At 48.1% G+C, this 26404-nt stretch overlaps 1 protein-coding gene across 5 annotated transcripts in view; it reads right to left on the reverse strand.

Moving 5' to 3' along the window:
* Positions 1 to 26404, reverse strand: part of LOC131956709 (fibroblast growth factor 17) — a 43850-nt gene that overhangs the window by 5812 nt on the left and 11634 nt on the right. For all 5 annotated transcript variants that reach the window (XM_059321304.1, XM_059321280.1, XM_059321273.1 and 2 more), the window contains exon 3: positions 9824 to 9875. In XM_059321304.1, the coding sequence (XP_059177287.1) occupies positions 9824 to 9875 (52 nt within the window). The remainder of the gene's footprint in view (positions 1 to 9823; positions 9876 to 26404) is intronic.

The following is a 26404-nucleotide window of genomic DNA, read 5'->3' on the forward strand; positions in this document are numbered from 1 at the left end:
CTAGAGGGCACGGAGGTCTGGGGAGAGAAAGGTGGATACATGAAGGGGTTAGAGGGCACGGAGGTCTGGGGAGAGAAAGGTGGATACATGAAGGGGCTAGAGGTCTGGGGAGAGAAAGGTGGATACATGAAGGGGCTAGAGGGCACGGAGGTCTGGGGAGAGAAAGGTGGATACATGAAGGGGCTAGAGGTCTGGGAAGAGAAAGGTGGATACATAAAGGGGCTAGAGGGCACGGAGGTCTGGGGAGAGAAAGGTGGATACATGAAGGGGCTAGAGGGCACGGAGGTCTGGGGAGAGAAAGGTGGATACATGAAGGGGCTAGAGGTCTGGGGAGAGAAAGGTGGATACATGAAGGGGCTAGAGGGCACGGAGGTCTGGGGAGAGAAAGGTGGATACATGAAGGGGCTAGAGGGCACGGAGGTCTGGGGAGAGAAAGGTGGATACATGAAGGGGCTAGAGGTCTGGGGAGAGAAAGGTGGATACATGAAGGGCTAGAGGGCACGGAGGTCTGGGGAGAGAAAGGTGGATACATGAAGGGGCTAGAGGTCTGGGGAGAGAAAGGTGGATACATGAAGGGGCTAGAGGGCACGGAGGTCTGGGGAGAGAAAGGTGGATACATGAAGGGGCTAGAGGGCACGGAGGTCTGGGGAGAGAAAGGTGGATACATGAAGGGGCTAGAGGTCACGGAGGTCTGGGGAGAGAAAGGTGGATACATGAAGGGGTTAGAGGGCACGGAGGTCTGGGGAGAGAAAGGTGGATACATGAAGGGGCTAGAGGGCACGGAGGTCTGGGGAGAGAAAGGTGGATACATGAAGGGGCTAGAGGTCTGGGGAGAGAAAGGTGGATACATGAAGGGGCTAGAGGGAACGGAAGTCTGGGGAGAGAAAGGTGGATACATGAAGGGGTTAGAGGGCACGGAGGTCTGGGGAGAGAAAGGTGGTTACATGAAGGGGCTAGAGGTCACGGAGATCTGGGGAGAGAAAGGTGGATACATGAAGGGGCTAGAGGGCACGGAGATCTGGGGAGAGAAAGGTGGATACATGAAGGGGCTAGAGGGCCTACGGAGGTCTGGGGAGAGAAAGGTGGATACATGATGGGGTTAGAGGGCACGGAGGTCTAGGGAGAGAAAGGTGGATACATGATGGGGTTAGAGGGCACGGAGGTCTAGGGAGAGAAAGGTGGATACATGAAGGGGCTAGAGGTCTGGGGAGAGAAAGGTGGATACATGAAGGGGCTAGAGGGCACGGAGGTCTGGGGAGAGAAAGGTGGATACATGAAGGGGCTAGAGGTCTGGGGAGAGAAAGGTGGATACATGAAGGGGTTAGAGGGCACGGAGGTCTGGGGAGAGAAAGGTGGATACATGATGGGGTTAGAGGGCACGGAGGTCTAGGGAGAGAAAGGTGGATACATGAAGGGGCTAGAGGTCTGGGGAGAGAAAGGTGGATACATGAAGGGGCTAGAGGGCACGGAGGTCTGGGGAGAGAAAGGTGGATACATGAAGGGGCTAGAGGTCTGGGGAGAGAAAGGTGGATACATGAAGGGGCTAGAGGGAACGGAAGTCTGGAGAGAGAAAGGTGGATACATGAAGGGGTTAGAGGGCACGGAGGTCTGGGGAGAGAAAGGTGGATACATGAAGGGGCTAGAGGGCACGGAGGTCTGGGGAGAGAAAGGTGGATACATGAAGGGGCTAGAGGTCTGGGGAGAGAAAGGTGGATACATGAAGGGGCTAGAGGGCACGGAGGTCTGGGGAGAGAAAGGTGGATACATGAAGGGGCTAGAGGTCTGGGAAGAGAAAGGTGGATACATGAAGGGGCTAGAGGGCACGGAGGTCTGGGGAGAGAAAGGTGGATACATGAAGGGGCTAGAGGGCACGGAGGTCTGGGGAGAGAAAGGTGGATACATGAAGGGGTTAGAGGGCACGGAGGTCTGGGGAGAGAAAGGTGGATACATGAAGGGGTTAGAGGGCACGGAGGTCTGGGGAGAGAAAGGTGGATACATGAAGGGGCTAGAGGTCTGGGGAGAGAAAGGTGGATACATGAAGGGGCTAGAGGTCTGGGGAGAGAAAGGTGGATACATGAAGGGGCTAGAGGGCACGGAGGTCTGGGGAGAGAAAGGTGGATACATGAAGGGGCTAGAGGGCACGGAGGTCTGGGGAGAGAAAGGTGGATACATGAAGGGGCTAGAGGGCACGGAGGTCTGGGGAGAGAAAGGTGGATACATGAAGGGGCTAGAGGTCTGGGGAGAGAAAGGTGGATACATGAAGGGGCTAGAGGGCACGGAGGTCTGGGGAGAGAAAGGTGGATACATGAAGGGGCTAGAGGGCACGGAGGTCTGGGGAGAGAAAGGTGGATACATGAAGGGGCTAGAGGGCACGGAGGTCTGGGGAGAGAAAGGTGGATACATGAAGGGGCTAGAGGGCACGGAGGTCTGGGGAGAGAAAGGTGGATACATGAAGGGGCTAGAGGGCACGGAGGTCTGGGGAGAGAAAGGTGGATACATGAAGGGGTTAGAGGGCACGGAGGTCTGGGGAGAGAAAGGTGGATACATGAAGGGGTTAGAGGTCTGGGGAGAGAAAGGTGGATACATGAAGGGGCTAGAGGTCTGGGGAGAGAAAGGTGGATACATGAAGGGGCTAGAGGTCTGGGGAGAGAAAGGTGGATACATGAAGGGGCTAGAGGGCACGGAGGTCTGGGGAGAGAAAGGTGGATACATGAAGGGGCTAGAGGTCTGGGGAGAGAAAGGTGGATACATGAAGGGGCTAGAGGGAACGGAGGTCTGGGGAGAGAAAGGTGGATACATGAAGGGGCTACTGGGCCTACGGAGGTCTGGGGAGAGAAAGGTGGATACATGAAGGGGCTAGAGGGCACGGAGGTCTGGGGAGAGAAAGGTGGATACATGAAGGGGCTACTGGGCCTACGGAGGTCTGGGGAGAGAAAGGTGGATACATGAAGGGGCTAGAGGGCACGGAGGTCTGGGGAGAGAAAAGTGGATACATGAAGGGGCTAGAGGTCTGGGGAGAGAAAGGTGGATACATGAAAGGGCTAAGAGCACGGAGGTCTGCACCTATGCAAAGATCTACTTTATCTAGCCCTACACCTATATAAAGATATACTTTCCATAACCCTACACCAATGTAAAGATCTACTTTCCCTAGCCCTACACCTATAAAAAGATCTACTTTCCCTAGCCCACACCTATGTAAAGATCTACTTTCCCTAGCCCACACCTATGTAAAGATCTACTTTCTCTAGCCCTACACCTATGTCAAGATCTACTTTCCCTAGCCCTACAGTGTAAAGAACTACTTTCCCTAGCCATACACCTGTGTAAAGATCTACTTTCAATACCCCTACACCAATGTAAAGAACTACTTTCCCTAGCTCTACACATGTGTAAAGATCTGCTTTCCCTAACCCTACACCTGTGTAAAGATCTACTTTCCCTAGCCCTACAGTGTAAAGATCTATTTTCCCTAGCCCTACACCTGTGTAAAGAACTACTTTCCCTAGCCCTACAGTGTAAGCTCTACTTTCCCTAGCCCTACACTTGTGTAAAGATCTACTTTCCCTAGCTCTACAGCTGTGTAAAGATCTACTTTCCCTAGCCCTACACCTGTGTAAAGATCTACTTTCGCTAGCACTACACCTGTGTAAAGATCTACTTTCCCTAGCTCTACACCTGTGTAAAGATCTACTTTCCCTAGCCCTACACCTGTGTAAAGATCTACTTTCCCTAGCCCTACACCTGTGTAAAGATCCACTTTCCCTAGCCCTACAGTGTAAGCTCTACTTTCCCTAGTCGTAGACTCGGCAAGAAAAAATCCACTGGAGACGACACGTCGCATGGTCCCAGCCATCCAAACATGGAGGGGACAGAAAGCTAAGCAGACGAGCTGACTCGAGGGCTAGAAATACAATCTTTTGTTGTTCTATACCCGTCCCCCAGCTCCCCACCCCACCCACAGAACACACCGCCCAGGTGAGGCCTGGTGTCGAGGTGGGATTTCTAGGCAAGTGGTTATTGGAATGGTGGGATTTCTAGGCAAGTGGTTATCGGAATGGTGGGATTTCTAGGCAAGTGGTTATCGGAATTGTGGGATTTCTAGGCAAGTGGTTATCGGAATTGTGGGATTTCTAAGCAAGTGGTTATCGGAATGGTGGGATTTCTAGGCAAGTGGTTATCGGAATGGTGGGATTTCTAGGCAAGTGGTTATCGGAATTGTGGGATTTCTAGGCAAGTGGTTATCGGAATGGTGGGATTTCTAAGCAAGTGGTTATCGGAATGGTGGGATTTCTAGGCAAGTGGTTATCGGAATGGTGGGATTTCTAGGCAAGTGGTTATCGGAATTGTGGGATTTCTAGGCAAGTGGTTATCGGAATTGTGGGATTTCTAGGCAAGTGGTTATCGGAATTGTGGGATTTCTAGGCAAGTGGTTATCGGAATTGTGGGATTTCTAGGCAAGTGGTTATCGGAATGGTGGGATTTCTAGGCAAGTGGTTATCGGAATGGTGGGATTTCTAGGCAAGTGGTTATCGGAGTGGGTAATGGTGTAGTGGTTGATGGTGTAGTTGTTGATGGTGTAGTGGTTGATGGTGTAGTGGTTGATGGTGTAGTGGTTGATGTTGTAGTGGGTGATGGTGTAGTGGTTGATGGTGTAGTGGTTGATGGTGTAGTGGTTGATGGTGTAGTGGGTAATGGTGTAGTGGGTAATGGTGCAGTGATTGATGGTGTAGTGGTTGATGGTGTAGTGGTGATGGTCTAGTGGTTGATGGTCTAGTGGTTGATGGTCTAGTGGTTGATGGTGTAGTGGTTGATGGTGTAGTGGTTGATGGGCCAGCCCAGCTATCACGTGATAGACCCTCAGAAATGAGCTGTCAGCAGATGGTCCCTGTAAACAGGGATGTCAGCAGATGGACTCTGTAAACAGGGATGTCAGCAGATGGTCCCTGTAAACAGGGATGTCAGCAGATGGACCCTGTAAACAGGGATGTCAGCAGATGGACCCTGTAAACAGGGATGTCAGCAGATGGACCCTGTAAACAGGGATGTCAGCAGATGGACCCTGTAAACAGGGATGTCAGCAGATGGACCCTGTAAACAGGGATGTCAGCAGATGGACCCTGTAAACAGGGATGTCAGCAGATGGTCCCTGTAAACAGGGATGTCAGCAGATGGTCCCTGTAAACAGGGATGTCAGCAGATGGACCCTGTAAACAGGGATGTCAGCAGATGGTCCCTGTAAACAGGGATGTCAGCAGATGGACCCTGTAAACAGGGATGTCAGCTGATGAACCCTGCCAATTCAGGAAACCTTGATGCAGTTGTTTTCTAATTAGTGGTCATGGCCCACATCAAGACACCAACAGAGACCAGTAAATCCCACGTGACTAAAGCCAACCAATCGCTGCTCATGTCACACATTCATTCACACCACTGAGTGGCCAGTGGACACAATGTCACGCTGACCCCTGACCCTGACAAGTGCTCACCAGATGTCCAGGTACACGATAGCCATCAATGTCAAGGTCAGGTGTGTGTAAACTATAACACAGCACACCACAAAGGTGAGCCTAGGTGTGTGCTGAGGTGATCAGGTCATGTGGTAGGGTAGCGTCCCTTGCTGGAAGTCTTGTATTGTTTGAAACAACGGGAGCTAATACAAGCTTAGAACGGGAATCCAGCAAAAATTGATTGCACCTACAAACAGTTGTTGACGACAGCTCTTGTTAACTTAAGTTACTGCCTCTACATGAAGGGGACATAACTACCAATGTTACTGTAATACCCTACATGAAGGGGACATAACTACCAATGGTACTGTACACACCATACATGAAGGGGACATAACTACCAATGTTACTGTACACACCATACATGAAGGGGACATAACTACCAATGGTACTGTACACACCATACATGAAGGGGACATAACTACCAATGGTACTGTACATACCCTACATGAAGGAGACATAACTACCAATGTTACTGTACACACCATACATGAAGGGGACATAACTACCAATGGTACTGTACACACCCTACATAAAGGGGACATAACTACCAATGTTACTGTACACACCATACATGAAGGGGACATAACTACCAATGGTACTGTACCGTCCCAGCATGAAGGGGACATAACTACGTACGGTACGGTACAGCCTCTTGCCTGTGCGCTAAGAGGATCAGCCAAGCAAGGGCCGGCGGGGCCGCCTCTACTAACATTTACCCCTGATATGGCCGGCCTAAGGATCCCATTGAGTGGCGCTATTGACGGGGAGCGGAGGTTTTCCTGTCCATGAATGAATGGCTCCATACAAACGCCGGGGCGTCCCGCTCTATTCACTGATAGGCTGCTGAGGAATGTTACAATCAGCCGGTTACACTGGTATCATCTGCCGGCTACAATATTATAATCTGCCGGTTACACGGTTACAATCTGCCGGCTACAATTATATTTAATTTAATCAAGGGATATTCAAAATATGTTTAGCTTTAAAGTCTTGCTGCTCTAAATTATTGCTACCTCTAGATACTTGCTATAAATTATTGCTACCTCTAGATACTTGCTACCTCTCGATACTTGCTACCTCTAGATACTTGCTACCCAATGAATGTCTTGAATTATTTCTGCCCAATGACGTCACAACTGTATCTGTACGGGGGAGGTAAGCCCAGATTCCCAAGAATTTCTGAATGATTAAAGAAGAATTGCTGAAACCCGAACCCTAACCCGAACCCTGTAGATAAAACGGGGCGGGAAAGGCTAATTTCTGGCGTTATCAGGCGGGGTATGTTTTCGTTTCACATGGTCGTTTGTTGTCGAGCTGAAACAATGGGAGCCGCAGGGAGACGGGGAAACATGCCGTGGGGGTGGGAGGGCGGGGGAGCTGGGGCTTCCAGGCATGACCTTTCGTGTTAAGCTGCAGCAGGCCAGTTCAAAGGCGCGAGTATCCGATACAAGGAAGGAGTATCCGATACAATTTACCAGCACAGGATCGCGGGGGCACAGTGTTAGGTCATGTTCAGTCGTTGGTGGGGTACACTCAGAGCAGTTCTTGTGAGCAGGGGTCAGGTCCTTATTTCAGGGGGACAAGTAGGGGTCAGGTCCTTGTTTCAGGGGGACAAGTAGGGGTCAGGTCCTTATTTCAGGGGAAAGTAGGGGTCAGGTCCTTATTTCAGGGGAAAGTAGGGATCAGGTCCTTATTTCAGGGATTGATCTATATTTTTGTGTTTGACTGGGGACAACCCTGTGTGACTGGGCACAACCATATGTGACTGGGCACAACCCTATGTGACTGGGGACAACCCTATGTGACTGAGCACAACCCTATGTGACTGGGGACAACCCTGTGTGACTGGGGACAAACCTGTGTGACTGGGGACAACCCTATGTGACTGGGGACAACCCTATGTGACTGGGGACAACCCTATGTGACTGGGGACAACCCTGTGTGGTGGGGACATAACCCTGATTGACTAGAGTAACAAGCGGGACAACTCTATTCTTCCCGATAGTGACGTTTGTTTTCATAAGGGGGAGATCATTCATGTGCACAACTTCCGCTAGCATTGAAATCCTACAGAGATATTTTATTTTGTATTCTGCCACAGATGAAACTGAACGAAGCAAGGAAAGGAGGAGTGGGGGTTGGGGTGGGGGTTTAATCACCAGTGAATAGTGTCGTCAGATTGCCAGATCTTCAACAAACAGGAGGGGGTCAAAACTGGCATTCAACGTCACTGCACACTTTGGCGGCGTAGACAAGTACACGTTCAATGGCGGGGTGGGGTAGGGGGGGGTGCGACACACGGTCTCAGCCCAACTCTATCCTTAACCCTACCGTGTGCAAATTTTATCCTTAATCCTACCGTGTCCAACTTTATCCTTAATTCTCTACCGTACCCAACTTTATCCTTAATCCTATTTACAGGGGGGATGTAAGATAACATTGGGATGTAAGATAAACCTGGGGGATGTAAGATAAACCAGGGGATGTAAGATAAACCTGGGAGTGTAAGATAAACCTGGGGGTGTAAGATAAGATTGGGATGTAAGATAAACCTGGGGATGTAAGATAAACCTGGGGGATGTAAGATAAACCTAGGGGATGTAAGATAAACCTGGGGGATGTAAGATAAACCTGGGGGATGTAAGATAAACCTGGGGATGTAAGATAAACCTGGGGATGTAAGATAAACCTGGGGGATGTAAGATAAACCTGGGGGATGTAAGATAAACCTGGGGGATGTAAGATAAACCTGGGGGATGTAAGATAAACCTGGAGGATGTAAGATAAACCTGGGGGATGTAAGATAAACCTGGGGGATGTAAGATAAACCTGGGGATGTAAGATAAACCTGGGGATGTAAGAAAAACCAGGGGATGTAAGATAAACCTGGGGATGTAAGATAAACCAACTTACAGTGAGGATGTAAGATAAACCTGGAAGATGTAATAAAAACCAGGAGATGTAAGATAAACCTTGGGGATGTAAGATAAACCTGGGGATGTAAGATAAACTTTGGGACTTAAGATAAACCTGGGGATGTAAGATAAATCTGGGGATGTAAGATAAACCTGGGGATGTAAGATAAACCTGGGGATGTAAGAAAAACCAGGGAATGTAAGAAAAACCTGGGGGATGTAAGATAAACCTGGGGATGTAAGATAAACCAACTTACATTGGTGATGTAAGATAAACCTGGGGATGTAAGATAAACCTGGGGATGTAAGATAAACCTGGGGATGTAAGATAAACCTGGGGATGTAAGATAAACCTGGGAATGTAAGAAAAACCTGGGGGATGTAAGATAAACCTGGGGATGTAAGATAAACCAACTTACATTGGTGATGTAAGATAAACCTGGGAATGTAAGATAAACCTGGGGGATGTAAGATAAACCTGGGGATGTAAGATAAACCTGGGGATGTAAGATAAACCAACTTACATTAGGGATGTAAGATAAACCTGGGGATGTAGGATAAACCAGGGGAAGTAAGATAAACCAACTTACATTGGGGATGTAAGATAAACCTGGGGATGTAATATAAACCAACTTACATTGGTGATGTAAGATAAACCTGGGGATGTAAGATAAACCTGGGGATGTAAGATAAACCTGGGGGATGTAAGATAAACCTGTGGGATGTAAGATAAACCTGGGGATGTAAGATAAACCTGGGGATGTAAGATAAACCAACTTACATTGGGGATGTAAGATAACATTGGGATGTAAGATAAACCTGGGGATGTAAGATAAACCTGGGGATGTAAGATAAACCTGTGGGATGTAAGATAAACCTGGGGACGTAAGATAAACCTGGGGATGTAAGATAAACCTGTGGGATGTAAGATAAACCTTGGGACTTAAGATAAACCTGGGCATGTAAGATAAACCTGGGAATGTAAGATAAACCTGGGGGATGTAAGATAAACCTGGGGATGTAAGATACATCTGGGGATGTAAGATAAACCTGAGGGATGTAAGATAAATCTGGGGATGTAAGATAAACATGGGGGATGTAAGATAAACCTGGCGATGTAAGATAAACCTGGGGGATGTAAGATAAACCTGGGGATGTAAGATAAACCTGGGGATGTAAGATAAACCTGGGGGTGTAAGATAAACCTGGGGGATGTAAGATAAACCTGGCGATGTAAGATAAACCTGGGGGATGTAAGATAAACCTGGGGATGTAAGATAAACCTGGGGATGTAAGATAAACCTGGGGATGTAAGATAAACCTGGGGATGTAAGATAAACCAACTTACATTGGGGGTGTAAGATAAACATGGGGATGTAAGATAAACAAACTTACTTTGGGCGCAGGTTGTACAGGCGTTATCTCAATCAGCAGCAGCAACAATAACCTGCAACATCAGAGGCGATAAGTCAAGCTTAGCTTAATTAGTGGGATAATCTTAGCTTAATTAGTGGGATAATCTTAGATTAACTAGTAGGATAATCGTAGGTTAATTAGCGGGATAAGCTTAGGTTAATTAGTGGGGAAATCGTAGGTTAATTAGCGGGATAATTTTAGGTTAATTAGTGAGATAATCTTAGATTAATTAGTGGGGTAATCGTAGGTTAATTAGCGGGATAATCTTAGGTTAATTAGTGAGATAATCGTAGGTTAATTAGTTAGATGTAAATGTTGATGAAAAGGGAGTAAGGAGCCTGTACCTACACGTGAGCATATCGTCTATAAAAAGCAACACGTGCAGGTAGTTGCTCACACCTGAACTTGATCGTGTTCTTCCAGACAAGTTCCAGGGCCAATTTTAGCAACATTCTCCCAGCCCAATTCAGACCATCTGATGGACCCAATTTAGAGAGACCAAACCCCATCTGATGGACCAATTTAAAGAGACCAAACCCCGATCTGATGGACAAATTTAAAGAGACCAAACCCTATCTGATGGACCAATTTAAAGAGATCAAACCCTATCTGATGGACCAATTTAAAGAGACCAAACCCCGATCTGATGGACAAATTTAAAGAGACCAAACCCTATCTGATGGACAAATTTAAAGAGACCAAACCCTATCTGATGGACCAATTTAAAGAGACCAAACCCTATCTGATGGACCAATTTAAAGAGACCAAACCCCATCTGATGGACCAATTTAAAGAGACCAAACCCTATCTGATGGACCAATTTAAAGAGACCAAACCCTATCTGATGGACAAATTTAAAGAGATCAAACCCTATCTGATGGACAAATTTAAAGAGACCAAACCCTATCTGATGGACCAATTTAAAGAGACCAAACCCCATCTGATGGACCAATTTAAAGAGACCAAACCCTATCTGATGGACCAATTTAAAGAGACCAAACCCTATCTGATGGACAAATTTAAAGAGACCAAACCCTATCTGATGGACCAATTTAAAGAGACCAAACCCTATCTGATGGACAAATTTAAAGAGACCAAACCCTATCTGATGGACCAATTTAAAGAGACCAAACCCTATCTGATGGACCAATTTAAAGAGACCAAACCCCATCTGATGGACCAATTTAAAGAGACCAAACCCTATCTGATGGACCAATTTAAAGAGACCAAACCCTATCTGATGGACAAATTTAAAGAGATCAAACCCTATCTGATGGACCAATTTAAAGAGACCAAACCCTATCTGATGGACCAATTTAAAGAGACCAAACCCCATCTGATGGACCAATTTAAAGAGACCAAACCCTATCTGATGGACCAATTTAAAGAGACCAAACCCTATCTGATGGACAAATTTAAAGAGATCAAACCCTATCTGATGGACCAATTTAAAGAGACCAAACCCCATCTGATGGACAAATTTAAAGAGACCAAACCCTATCTGATGGACCAATTTAAAGAGATCAAACCCTATCTGATGGACAAATTTAAAGAGACCAAACCCTATCTGATGGACAAATTTAAAGAGACCAAACCCTATCTGATGGACCAATTTAAAGAGATCAAACCCTATCTGATGGACAAATTTAAAGAGACCAAACCCTATCTGATGGACCAATTTAAAGAGATCAAACCCTATCTGATGGACAAATTTAAAGAGACCAAACCCTATCTGATGGACCAATTTAAAGAGACCAAACCCTATCTGATGGACCAATTTAAAGAGACCAAACCCTATCTGATGGACCAATTTAAAGAGACCAAACCCTATCTGATGGACCAATTTAAAGAGATCAAACCCTATCTGATGGACAAATTTAAAGAGACCAAACCCTATCTGATGGACCAATTTAAAGAGACCAAACCCTATCTGATGGACCAATTTAAAGAGATCAAACCCTATCTGATGGACAAATTTAAAGAGACCAAACCCCATCTGATGGACAAATTTAAAGAGACCAAACCCCATCTGATGGACCAATTTAAAGAGACCAAACCCTATCTGATGGACCAATTTAAAGAGACCTAACCCCATCTGATGCGGCCTACAATTAGCGTAAGTTTAGTACAACCGCTTGAATGAGATCACCGACTTCCAGACTCAAACTCCAATAGTCTAGACAGCTCATTTGTTACATCGTCAGAAAGTTTTCTAAACCACCTTAAGCATTTGTTACATCGTCAGAAAGTTTTCTAAACCATCTTAAACATTTGTTACATCGTCAGAAAGTTTTCTAAACCACCTTAAGCATTTGTTACATCGTCAGAAAGTTTTCTAAACCACCTTAAACATTGGTTTAGGTCGTCAGAAATGTTTCTAAGAGGTCAAAAAACGGACCAGCGGGACGTAACTCCTAGATCTCTACCCATTTGATTTGTAACTTATCTGTATTCTTTACAAAAAATTACTGACTCAAACACTAGGATAGAACAGATACTCCCGCATGAGTTAATCAGGACAATTAAAACCCAGAGCAAATCTTAGCATTTGTTTCATCAACAAGTCAAAGACCACGCACCAGTACCAGAGCCGTGATTTTATTAGTACATAGCGCTACCCGACCCGCCGGCATACGTTATGTTTCAAATATAAATACTTCAACAGCTAGCTAACGGTTAGACCATGGATACCACAATACTTCAACAGCTAGCTAACGGTTAGAACATGGATACCACAATACTTCAACAGCTAGCTAACGGTTAGACCATGGATACCACAATACTTCAACAGCTAGCTAACGGTTACAACATGGATACCACAATACTTCAACAGCTAGCTAACGGTTAGACCATGGATACCACAATACTTCAACAGCTAGCTAACGGTTAGACCAAGGATACCACAATACTTCAACAGCTAGCTAACGGTTACAACATGGATACCACAATACTTCAACAGCTAGCTAACGGTTAGACCATGGATACCACAATACTTCAACAGCTAGCTAACGGTTAGAACATGGATACCACAATACTTCAACAGCTAGCTAACGGTTAGACCATGGATACCACAATACTTCAACAGCTAGCTAACGGTTAGAACATGGATACCACAATACTTCAACAGCTAGCTAACGGTTAGACCAAGGATACCACAATACTTCAACAGCTAGCTAACGGTTACAACATGGATACCACAATACTTCAACAGCTAGCTAACGGTTACAACATGGATACCACAATACTTCAACAGCTAGCTAACGGTTACAACATGGATACCACAATACTTCAACAGCTAGCTAACGGTTAGACCATGGATATCACAATACTTCAACAGCTAGCTAACGGTTAGACCATGGGTACCACAATACTTCAACAGCTAGCTAACGGTTAGACCATGGGTACCACAATACTTCAACAGCTAGCTAACGGTTACAACATGGATACCACAATACTTCAACAGCTAGCTAACGGTTAGACCATGGGTACCACAATACTTCAACAGCTAGCTAACGGTTAGAACATGGATACCACAATACTTCAACAGCTAGCTAACGGTTACAACATGGATACCACAATACTTCAACAGCTAGCTAACGGTTACAACATGGATACCACAATACTTCAACAGCTAGCTAACGGTTAGACCAAGGATACCACAATACTTCAACAGCTAGCTAACGGTTAGACCAAGGATACCACAATACTTCAACAGCTAGCTAACGGTTACAACATGGATACCAAGCAATAGGGACTAGCAAACTGGTTCGCCAAATGGTCTTGTACAATAGAGCAGAGTATTCAAATCTCGAGCTACGGGTTATTTTTAGTGGTTTTGTTGGCAAGTGGGTCTTTAACAGAAATATCAACTGAAATATATTAACAGAAATGTCTTGTTCTAACTGTAATGTCATGTGTTGTTCTAACTGTAATGTCATGTATTATTCTAACTGTAATGCCATGTGTTGTTCTAACTGTAATGTCATGTATTGTACTAACTGTAATGTCATGTATTGTACTAACTGTAATGTCATGTCTTGTACTAACTGTAATGTCATGTGTTGTTCTAACTGTAATGCCATGTCTTGTTCTAACTGTAATGTCATGTCTTGTACTAACTGTAATGTCATGTGTTGTTCTAACTGTAATGTCATGTGTTGTTCTAACTGTAATGTCATGTCTTGTTCTAACTGTAATGTCATGTATTGTACTAACTGTAATGTCATGTATTGTTCTAACTGTAATGTCATGTCTTGTACTAACTGTAATGTCATGTATTGTACTAACTGTAATGTCATGTCTTGTACTAACTGTAATGTCATGTATTGTACTAACTGTAATGTCATGTGTTGTTCTAACTGTAATGTCATGTGTTGTTCTAACTGTAATGTCATGTCTTGTACTAAGTGTAATGTCATGTGTTGTTCTAACTGTAATGTCATGTGTTGTTCTAACTGTAATGTCATGTGTTGTTCTAACTGTAATGTCATGTCTTGTTCTAACTGTAATGTCATGTATTGTACTAACTGTAATGTCATGTGTTGTTCTAACTGTAATGTCATGTGTTGTTTTAACTGTAATGTCATGTGTTGTTCTAACTGTAATGTCATGTGTTGTTCTAACTGTAATGTCATGTCTTGTTCTAACTGTAATGTCATGTCTTGTACTAACTGTAATGTCATGTGTTGTTCTAACTGTAATGTCATGTATTGTACTAACTGGAATGTCATGTATTGTACTAACTGAAATGATTTTCTTTATTCTAATGTTTGGTGTGGACTAGGCGCCCTAACACTCAGACAAAACTAGGCGCCCTTAAAGGCAGACTTGACTGAACGCCCTTATACTAATAGGCAGATTGGACAAGGCGCCCTCGCGAATGTAGCAGACTGGACGAGGCGCCCGAGGGTCCCACCCCTTGTCCAGAACGTGAGACGGCATAAAACACCAACTAATCGCCGAGTGTCCGAGGGTTTTCCCAGGGCTGATTCTTAGCCTACAAGCGTAAAGATAATTGTGTTTTTTAATTAATGCTAATTAATGAGCAACCTTAGCGGCGACTGTGATGATATGTTAGACGTGACGCCCCCGTCCCGCTCGTGTCAATCACAGGCCGCGAGGTGTGCTTTGATCAGGTCAAACACACCTGGGGGCAGGGGCTAGCAGGGTCGGGGTAGTTAGACCAAACACACCTGGGGGGCAGGGGCTAGCAGGGTCGGGGTAGTTAGACCAAACACACCTGGGGGGCAGGGGCTAGCAGGGTCGGGGTAGTTAGACCAAACACACCTGGGGGGCAGGGGCTAGCAGGGTCGGGGTAGTTAGACCAAACACACCTGGGGGGCAGGGGCTAGCAGGGTCGGGGTAGTTAGACCAAACACACCTGGGGGGCAGGGGCCAGAGGATAGCAGGGTCGGGGTAGTTAGACCAAACACACCTGGGGGGCAGGGGCTAGCAGGGTCGGGGTAGTTAGACCAAACACACCTGGGGGGCAGGGGCTAGCAGGGTCGGGGTAGTTAGACCAAACACACCTGGGGGGCAGGGGCTAGCAGGGTCGGGGTAGTTAGATCAAACACACCTGGGGGGCAGGGGCTAGCAGGGTCGGGGTAGTTAGACCAAACACACCTGGGGGGTAGGGGCCAGAGGATAGCAGGGTCGGGGTAGTTAGACCAAACACACCTGGGGGGCAGGGGCTAGCAGGGTCGGGGTAGTTAGACCAAACACACCTGGGGGTAGGGGCCAGAGGATAGCAGGGTCGGGGTAGTTAGACCAAACACACCTGGGGGGCAGGGGCCAGAGGATAGCAGGGTCGGGGTAGTTAGATCAAACACACCTGGGGGGCAGGGGCCAGAGGATAGCAGGGTCGGGGTAGTTAGATCAAACACACCTGGGGGGCAGGGGCTAGCAGGGTCGGGGTAGTTAGACCAAACACACCTGGGGGGCAGGGGCTAGCAGGGTCGGGGTAGTTAGATCAAACACACCTGGGGGGCAGGGGCCAGAGGATAGCAGGGTCGGGGTAGTTAGACCAAACACACCTGGGGGGCAGGGGCTAGCAGGGTCGGGGTAGTTAGATCAAACACACCTGGGGGGCAGGGGCTAGCAGGGTCGGGGTAGTTAGATCAAACACACCTGGGGGGCAGGGGCTAGCAGGGTCGGGGTAGTTAGACCAAACACACCTGGGGGGCAGGGGCCAGAGGAAAGCAGGGTCGGGGTAGTTACACGTGCAGTATGGGGCGGGGAGTGTGTGAGGGGGGAGGGGGGGGGCTGAGGTCGGGAGCTCACTACATCAACGACGACCTTAGAGTCACTACAGCCGACCTTAGAGTCACTACAGCCGACCTTAGAGTCACTACAGCCGACCTTAGAGTCACTACAGCTGACATTTAAGTTTTAAAAAGTGACCTTTGAGTCACTACAGCCGACATTTAAGTAAAAAAAAAAATTACCTTCGAGTCACTACAGCCGACTACAATGAGAGCGTAGGGTCTATACAACCACTGAGTGATGGCCCTGTGGCCCACACAACCACTGAGTGATGGCCCTGTGGCCCACACAACCACTGAGTGATGGCCCTGTGGCCCACACAACCACTGAGAGATGGCCCTGTGGCCCACACAACCACTGAGTGATGGCCCTGTGGCCCACACAACCACTGAGAGATGGCCCTGTGGCCCACACAAATGTTGAGAGATGGCCCTGTGGCCCACACAAATGTTGAGAGATGGCCCTGTGGCCCACACAACCACTGAGAGATGGCCCTGTGGCCCACACAAATGTTGAGAGATGGCCCTGTGGCCCACACAAATGTTGAGAGATGGCCCTGTGGCCCACACAAATGTTGAAAGATGGCCCTTTGGCCCACACAACCACTGAGAGATGGCCCTGTGGCCCACACAAATGTTGAGAGATGGCCCTGTGGCCCACACAAATGTTGAGAGATGGCCCTGTGGCCCACACAACCACTGAGAGATGGCCCTGTGGCCCACACAAATGTTGAGAGATGGCCCTGTGGCCCACACAAATGTTGAGAGATGGCCCTGTGGCCCACACAAATGTTGAAAGATGGCCCTTTGGCCCACACAACCACTGAGAGATGGCCCTTTGGCCCACACAACCACTGAGAGATGGCCCCGTGGCCCACACAACCACTGAGAGATGGCCCCGTGGCCCACACAACCACTGAGAGATGGCCCTTTGGCCCACACAAATGTTGAGAGATGGCCCTGTGGCCCACACAAATGTTGAGAGATGGCCCTTTGGCCCACACAACCACTGAGAGATGGCCCTTTGGCCCACACAACCACTGAGAGATGGCCCCGTGGCCCACACAACCACTGAGAGATGGCCCCGTGGCCCACACAAACGTTGAGACATGGCCCTGAAGCAAAATGTGTCTCCGGCTCATGGAGCCGCCTCTGAAAGTTTGGACAAGGTCAGAGGTCAGGTGACGTCTCGCCAGCAAATTAACATCAACATTTCTTAATAGCACGGAACGGCAGAGGTCAGCAGAGGTTAATTAATTAGTGGAGGCCCCGTCACGTCGTTGATGATGGCCAAAACTAACAGAAGATTTGGTTTAATGAGATGGCCCAAAACTAACAGAAGATTTGGTATAATAAGATGGCCTAAAACTAACAGAAGATTTGGTTTAATAAGATGGCCCAAAACTAAACTAGCAGTAGATTTGGTTTAATAAGATGGCCCAAAACTAACAGAAGATTGGGTTTAATAAGATGGCCCAAAACTAACAGAAGATTTGGTGTAATAAGATGGCCTAAAACTAACAGAAGATTCGGTTTAATGGGATGGCCAAAAATCTAACAGAAGATTTGGTAAGATGGCCCAAAACTAACAGAAGATTTAGACTAATGGCCAAGAGTTAAAAATGTCTATTGAATGAGAGCCAGGATAATTCCAAGTCTAACAAAAGTCAGGCGACAACAAAACAAGAAGAATCCCTGCAAGAAATAAACATGTTCAGCAGACGATCGGTTTTGTCGTCAGCTGAGTGATGATACTCTCTTCATCTGACCTTATTTGTGACCCCAAATTGTTGTCTACTGAGCCCTTCTTACAAGACCCCATCTTATGTGACCCTTCATATGCGATTCCCGACTGCTATGAACAGAGCACAAAGAGACGTATGAATCTTGTTAGTACACATGGCAAGCTGTGCCTGATTTGCCGTATCTTTAAAACTTGTCATATCCTTAAAACTTGGCATTTCTTTAAAACTTGTCATATCCTTAAAACATCTCATATCTTTAAAACTTGGCATATCTTTGAAACTTGTCATATTTTAAAAACTTGTCAAGTAAATGTGCTTGTTCTGCCTTTATTCGTCATATCCTTGAAACTTGTCATATTTTAAAAACTTGTCAAGTAAGACTTTGTTTGCTTGTCCTGGCCCGACTGGATTACCAATCCATTATCCGCGGGGATTAGCACCGGCTTAAGGCGGTAACAGGATCTGAGTAATCAGCCAACCGTGACCAAGCAAACAGCCAGGCTCGGCTCTTGTGCTAGTCACTCGGCTTAGTCAAGGTATCATTCAAGCTGACCAACTGACCAGTTCACTCGGCTTAGTCAAGGTATCATTCAAGATGACCAACTGACCAGTTCACTCGGCTTAGTCAAGGTATCCAAGCTGACCAGTTCACTCGGCTTAGTCAAGGTATCATCCAGGCTGACCAGTTCACTCGGCTTAGTCAAGGTATCATCCAGGCTGACCAGTTCACTCGGCTTAGTCAAGGTGCTGACCAACTGACCAGTTCACTCGGCTTAGTCAAGGTGCTGACCAACTGACCAGTTCACTCGGCTTAGTCAAGGTACCATCCAAGCTGACCAACTGACCAGTTCACTGCCCCCCCCCCCCCCAAACACAGTCCCTACAGATTTTAGAGCTTACGGAAATAGCATAATTTAGTACTTCCGGTCAACGGAAATTACTCAAAATTTGAAAGAAGGTAGAGAATTAGATCTTTTACTTACATGTGAAATTTCATTTATCTATCTGAAATAGTACTCGTTATAGGCTTTTGAAAAATTCAAAGTAGAAAAAGTATCACTTCCGGTTATCGGAAATCGCTCAAAAGTTGATACGGATCTACGATTTTGATAAAATACTTATATATGAAATTTCATCAACCTAGCTGCAACGTTACTCAAGTTATCGTGTTTACACACACACAGACACATTCACAGACATACGGATACGATTGCAAAATTATGTTTTTCCGTATCAGTGAGGTGTAAAACGTCGAGATTTGTAAAAATCTCGATTTTTTTTTTTTTTTGCACGATTACAAGACTTTTGTCTGTACTTAGTATATACGAAAAAGTAAAAAAGAAAGACAGAATATCCCTAGTTAAAAACCAAGACAGAATATCCCTAGTTAAAAACCTGCCAGAATATCCCAGTAAAAAAACTTTTTCCCACAAGTGTGACACAGAGCTTAGCTCTCCCGCCTACATTCCTAAAGGAGGTGTACAAGAGTTTGAAAAATACCTTAGTTCCGACTCAACCTTAGTTAGGGCTGCTGTTGACAAACATCTGTCTGTCCTGACACCCAATTAACTGACGCATGGAGCTGGCCGCTGGATTGTTCCTGGCCTACCTCTTCACAACCGGCACGGTACGCTCTTTGGCCAGACAGTCGTAGCTACCGACATGTACGTGGCTTAGTTACATAGGTCGTTGTCTAGTGGCTACTTGACTAGTAGCTTGTGTGGGTGGGCAGGTTGTGTGGGTGGGCAGGTTGTGTGGGCAGTCGGTTGTGTGGGTGAGCATTAGGTTATGTGGGTGGGAAGGTTGTGTGGGCAGTAGGTTGTGCGGGTGAGCATTAGGTTGTGTGGGTGGGAAGGTTGTGTGGGCAGTAGGTTGTGCGGGTGAGCATTAGGTTGTGTGGGTGGGAAGGTTGTGTGGGCAGTAGGTTGTGCGGGTGAGCATTAGGTTGTGTGGGTGGGAAGGTTGTGTGGGCAGTAGGTTGTGCGGGTGAGCATTAGGTTATGTGGGTGGGAAGGTTGTGTGGGCAGTAGGTTGTGCGGGTGAGCATTAGGTTGTGTGGGTGGGAAGGTTGTGTGGGCAGTAGGTTGTGCGGGTGAGCATTAGGTTGTGTGGGTGGGAAGGTTGTGTGGGCAGTAGGTTGTGCGGGTGAGCATTAGGTTATGTGGGTGGGAAGGTTGTGTGGGCAGTAGGTTGTGCGGGTGAGCATTAGGTTGTGTGGGTGGGAAGGTTGTGTGGGTGGGCAGGTTGTGTGGGTGGGCAGTAGGTTGTATGGGCAGTAGGTTGTGTGGGTGGGCAGGTTGTGTGGGCAGTAGGGTGTGTCGGCAGTAGGTTGTGTGGTCAGTCGATTGTGTGGTCTGTGTAGCTTACACAATGAAGGCTGAAGGAAAGGCCTAGAGGTAGCCTAACAGACAAGCTTATGTGACCTTGAACTTACCTTGTTACATGACAACAAAAACAATTAACAGTGCTAAATCTGGGCTAAATGGGAAGTCACTCCACTCGTACATACCTTCTACCTCACAAAATCTCGTGTCTACCTCACAAAATCTCGTGTCTACCTCACAAAATCTCGTGTCTACCTCACAAAATCTCGTGTCTACCTCACAAAATCTCGTGTCTATCTCACAAAATCTCGTGTCTACCTCACAAAATCTCGTGTCTATCTAAAAAAATCTCGTATATATCTCACAAAATCTCGTGTCTACCTCACAAAATCTCGTGTCTACCTCACAAAATCTCGTGTCTATCTAAAAAAAAATCTCGTGTCTATCTCACAAAATATTTTTTTTCTCATCGGAAATTACCAGACACTTCTTTAACCTGTTCTTAACATACCTGGTTAACCTCACCTAACATACTTGGTTTAACCTCACCTAACGACATACCTGGTTTAACCTCACCTAACATAACAGGTTTACCCTCCCTAACATACCAGGTTAACCTCACCTAACATACCAGGTTAACCTCACCTAACGACATACCTGGTTTAACCTCACCTAACTTGACATACCAGGTTAACCTCACCTAACCTGACAACCAACATAAAACACGTCCCTGACCACTTTGGACCATCATTCATCTTGATAAAAGCTAGCCGTTCGTGATTTAAATATTCCACGCTATCACGTGCTAGTGTTGGGGACATTCCTGTGGTCTAGTCTCCCTTTATCAATTGAAACTACCTAGAAGCGGTGACGCTCTGCCTGCACCCCCCTCCATCCCCGTCCCTCTTTAGCCCAGGATCAGACCCGACCGTCTATGGCGAGGATTTATTGCCCCTTCTTTTTTCTGGTTCGTCCAAGTTGCGTCAAGACTTCTGGCATAGTGGCGGGGACCTCCAGCGTTGTGTTTCTGTTCAATGGCCAGAGTAAACATTCAGCCAATAGATACAATGGCAGGGGACACCACTCGCATTACAAGAATAACTCGAGTTTCTCTCAAGGTTCGTTCCTCAGCTCTCGGAGAGTTTCAGCTGGGGTTTTTTGGGTGTCTTTTTTTCCGGTCACTGCTAGCGTGTGTAGCGTAACGCTAGCGTGTCTTATCTAGTGATAGCGTGTGTCTAGTGCTAACGTGTCTTGTCTAGTGCTAGCGTGTCTTATCTAGTGCTAGCGTGTTGTCTAGTGCTAGCGAGTGTTGTCTAGTGCTAGCATCTGTCTAGTGCTTGCGTGTCTTGTCTAGTGCTAGCGTGTCTTATCTAGTGCTAGCGTGTTGTCTAGTGCTAGCGTGTGTTGTCTAGTGCTAGCATCTGTCTAGTGCTGGCGTGTCTTATCTAGTGCTAGCGTGTCTTGTCTAGTGCTAGCGTGTCTTGTCTAGTGCTAGCGTGTCTTGTCTAGTGCTAGCGTGTCTTATCTAGTGCTAGCGTTTCTTGTATAGTGCTAGCGTGTCTTGTATAGTGCTAGCGTGTTGTCTAGTGCTAGCGTGTGTTGTCTAGTGCTAGCGTGTCTTGTCTAGTGCTTGCGTGTCTTGTCTAGTGCTAGCGTGTGTAGCATAACGCTAGCGTGTCTTATCTAGTGATAGCGTGTGTCTAGTGCTAACGTGTCTTGTCTAGTGCTAGCGTGTCTTATCTAGTGCTAGCGTGTTGTCTAGTGCTAGCGTGTGTTGTCTAGTGCTAGCATCTGTCTAGTGCTGGCGTGTCTTATCTAGTGCTAGCGTGTCTTGTCTAGTGCTAGCGTGTCTTGTCTAGTGCTAGCGTGTCTTGTCTAGTGCTAGCGTGTCTTGTCTAGTGCTAGCGTGTGTTGTATAGTGCTAGCGTCTGTCTAGTGCTTGCGTGTCTTGTCTAGTGCTATCGTGTCTTGTCTAGTGCTGGCGTGTCTTATCTAGTGCTAGCGTTTCTTGTATAGTGCTAGCGTGTCTTGTATAGTGCTAGCGTGTTGTCTAGTGCTAGCGTGTGTTGTCTAGTGCTAGCGTGTCTTGTCTAGTGCTTGCGTGTCTTGTCTAGTGCTAGCGTGTGTTGTATAGTGCTAGCGTCTGTCTAGTGCTTGCGTGTCTTGTCTAGTGCTATCGTGTCTTGTCTAGTGCTGGCGTGTCTTATCTAGTGCTAGCGTTTCTTGTATAGTGCTAGCGTGTCTTGTATAGTGCTAGCGTGTTGTCTAGTGCTAGCGTGTGTTGTCTAGTGCTAGCGTCTGTCTAGTGCTAGCGTGTCTTGTCTAGTGCTTGCGTGTCTTGTCTAGTGCTAGCGTGTCTTGTCTAGTGCTAGCGTGTCTTGTCTAGTGCTAGCGTGTCTTGTATAGTGCTAGCGTGTCTTGTCTAGTGCTAGCGTGTCTTGTCTAGTGCTAGCGTGAGTCTAGTTTGAGCCTAACCCCCATCAAACGAGACCATCACATCACCATCATCTTGCTTAAAGAGAAAACTAGAAGTCAACATTTGGTGACACTTGTGGCGTAATATATCACACGGTGAGGTACGACAGCAGCGATAGTCACACACACACACACAGATACACACACACACACACTAACACACTAAAACAGGCACACACACACACTAACACAGACACACACAATTACGCACACAAACAAGGAGACACATACACAAACACACAACCTAACAAAAGACTAACAGACAAACACACTAACACACTTACTGTACTTTGGTGTTGCGTAAAAAGTAATATAACCGCGTGTAGATTTAGAAAAAGACGGCCAAAAAAAAACGAAAGCTTTCTATAGACGGCCAGACAAGAAACAAGTTATGTTAATGAAAAATGTAAAACCGGCGGTATAGGTGTGACAGTCCTGTGGTGTAGGTGTGACAGTCCTGTGGTGTGGGTGTGACAGTCCTGTGGTGTGGGTGTGTGTGGGTGTGACAGTCCTGTGGTGTGGGTGTGACAGTCCTGTGGTGTGGGTGTGTGTAGGTGTGACAGTCCTGTGGTGTGGGTGTGACAGTCCTGTGGTGTGGGTGTGACAGTCCTCTGGTGTGGGTGTGACAGTCCTGTGGTGTGGGTGTGACAGTCCTGTGGTGTGGGTGTGACAGTCCTGTGGTGTGGGTGTGACAGTCCTGTGGTGTGGGTGTGACAGTCCTGTGGTGTGGGTGTGACAGTACTGTGGTGTGGGTGTGTGTGGGTGTGACAGTCCTGTGGTGTGGGTGTGACAGTCCTGTGGTGTGGGTGTGACAGTCCTGTGGTGTGGGTGTGTGTGGGTGTGACAGTCCTGTGGTGTGGGTGTGACAGTCCTGTGGTGTGGGTGTGACAGTACTGTGGTGTGGGTGTGACAGTACTGTGGTGTGGGTGTGTGTAGGTGTGACAGTCCTCTGGTGTGGGTGTGACAGTCCTGTGGTGTGGGTGTGACAGTCCTGTGGTGTGGGTGTGACAGTACTGTGGTGTGGGTGTGTGTGTGGGTGTGACAGTCCTGTGGTGTGGGTGTGACAGTCCTGTGGTGTGGGTGTGACAGTCCTGTGGTGTGGGTGTGTGTGTGGGTGTGACAGTCCTGTGGTGTGGGTGTGTGTGGGTGTGACAGTCCTGTGGTGTGGGTGTGACAGTCCTGTGGTGTGGGTGTGACAGTCCTGTGGTGTGGGTGTGACAGTCCTGTGGTGTGGGTGTGACAGTCCTGTGGTGTGGGTGTGACAGTCCTGTGGTGTAGGTGTGTGTGGGTGTGACAGTCCTGTGGTGTAGGTGTGTGTGGGTGTGACAGTCCTGTGGTGTGGGTGTGACAGTCCTGTGGTGTGGGTGTGTGTGGGTGTGACAGTCCTGTGGTGTAGGTGTGACAGTCCTGTGGTGTGGGTGTGTGTGTGGGTGTGACAGTCCTGTGGTGTGGGTGTGACAGTCCTGTGGTGTGGGTGTGACAGTACTGTGGTGTGGGTGTGTGTGTGGGTGTGACAGTCCTGTGGTGTGGGTGTGACAGTCCTGTGGTGTGGGTGTGACAGTACTGTGGTGTGGGTGTGTGTGTGGGTGTGACAGTCCTGTGGTGTGGGTGTGACAGTCCTGTGGTGTGGGTGTGACAGTACTGTGGTGTGGGTGTGTGTAGGTGTGACAGTCCTGTGGTGTGGGTGTGACAGTCCTGTGGTGTGGGTGTGACAGTCCTGTGGTGTGGGTGTGTGTGGGTGTGACAGTCCTGTGGTGTGGGTGTGTGTGGGTGTGACAGTCCTGTGGTGTGGGTGTGACAGTCCTGTGGTGTGGGTGTGACAGTACTGTGGTGTGGGTGTGTGTGTGGGTGTGACAGTCCTGTGGTGTGGGTGTGACAGTCCTGTGGTGTGGGTGTGACAGTACTGTGGTGTGGGTGTGACAGTCCTGTGGTGTGGGTGTGACAGTCCTGTGGTGTGGGTGTGACAGTACTGTGGTGTGGGTGTGTGTAGGTGTGACAGTCCTGTGGTGTGGGTGTGACAGTACTGTGGTGTGGGTGTGACAGTCCTCTGGTGTGGGTGTGACAGTCCTGTGGTGTGGGTGTGACAGTACTGTGGTGTGGGTGTGACAGTCCTGTGGTGTGGGTGTGACAGTCCTGTGGTGTGGGTGTGACAGTACTGTGGTGTGGGTGTGACAGTACTGTGGTGTGGGTGTGACAGTACTGTGGTGTGGGTGTGTGTAGGTGTGACAGTCCTCTGGTGTGGGTGTGACAGTCCTGTGGTGTAGGTGTGACAGTCCTGTGGTGTGGGTGTGACAGTCCTGTGGTGTGGGTGTGTGTAGGTGTGACAGTCCTCTGGTGTGGGTGTGACAGTCCTGTGGTGTGGGTGTGACAGTCCTGTGGTGTGGGTGTGACAGTACTGTGGTGTGGGTGTGACAGTCCTGTGGTGTGGGTGTGACAGTACTGTGGTGTGGGTGTGACAGTCCTGTGGTGTGGGTGTGACATGTCCTCGCTCTCTAGCAATGTGCACTTTGTCTGGTCGCGCGGTACATTGACAAAATTCAAACATCATTGTAGGACCCTGCCCCGACAAGCAGGACCCTTCCTGCCCACGATGGATGTGGGCTCACACTTTGCCCACGATGGATGTGGGCTCACACTTTGCCCACGATGGATGTGGGCTCACACCTTGCCCACGATGGATGTGGGCTCACACCTTGCCCACGATGGATGTGGGCTCACACCTTGCCCACGATGGATGTGGGCTCACACCCTGCCCACGATGGATGTGGGCTCACACCTTGCCCACGATGGATGTGGGCTCACACCTTGCCCACGATGGATGTGGGCTCACACCTTGCCCACGATGGATGTGGGCTCACACCCTGCCCACGATGGATGTGGGCTCACACCTTTCCCACGATGGATGTGGGCTCACACCTTGCCCACGATGGATGTGGGCTCACACCTTGCCCACGATGGATGTGGGCTCACACCTTGCCCACGATGGATGTGGGCTCACACCTTGCCCACGATGGATGTGGGCTCACACCCTGCCCACCATGGATGTGGGCTCACACCTTGCCCACGATGGATGTGGGCTCACACCTTGCCCACGATGGATGTGGGCTCACACCCTGCCCACCATGGATGTGGGCTCACACCTTGCCCACGATGGATGTGGGCTCACACCTTGCCCACGATGGATGTGGGCTCACACCCTGCCCACGATGGATGTGGGCTCACACCCTGCCCACGATGGATGTGGGCTCACACCTTGCCCACGATGGATGTGGGCTCACACCTTGCCCACGATGGATGTGGGCTCACACCTTGCCCACGATGGATGTGGGCTCACACCTTGCCCACGATGGATGTGGGCTCACACCCTGCCCACGATGGATGTGGGCTCACACCTTGCCCACGATGGATGTGGGCTCACACCTTGCCCACGATGGATGTGGGCTCACACCCTGCCCACGATGGATGTGGGCTCACACCCTGCCCACCATGGATGTGGGCTCACACCCTGCCCACGATGGATGTGGGCTCACACCTTGAATGAACCCCTCCCCCCCCCCCCCAACCAAGCACCTACTCCCATCCCATTAACAAATAGATCAAGGGTAGATAAACGAGTTACTGATTGGCGCAGATAGAGAGGCGATGACAACTTGAGCTAAAAATAGCATCCAACTCAGCTAGAGGCGCACGTGGGTGGGAGTTGTGTGAGCAAGCAACGTAGGAGGGGTCACATCTTTAGAAGGGGGTCACATCTTT

This window comes from Physella acuta, unplaced genomic scaffold (genome assembly GCF_028476545.2).
Source record: "Physella acuta isolate Inbredline_101_S28 unplaced genomic scaffold, ASM2847654v3 ptg000079l, whole genome shotgun sequence".
In the NCBI taxonomy this organism is placed as follows: Eukaryota; Metazoa; Mollusca; class Gastropoda; family Physidae; genus Physella; species Physella acuta.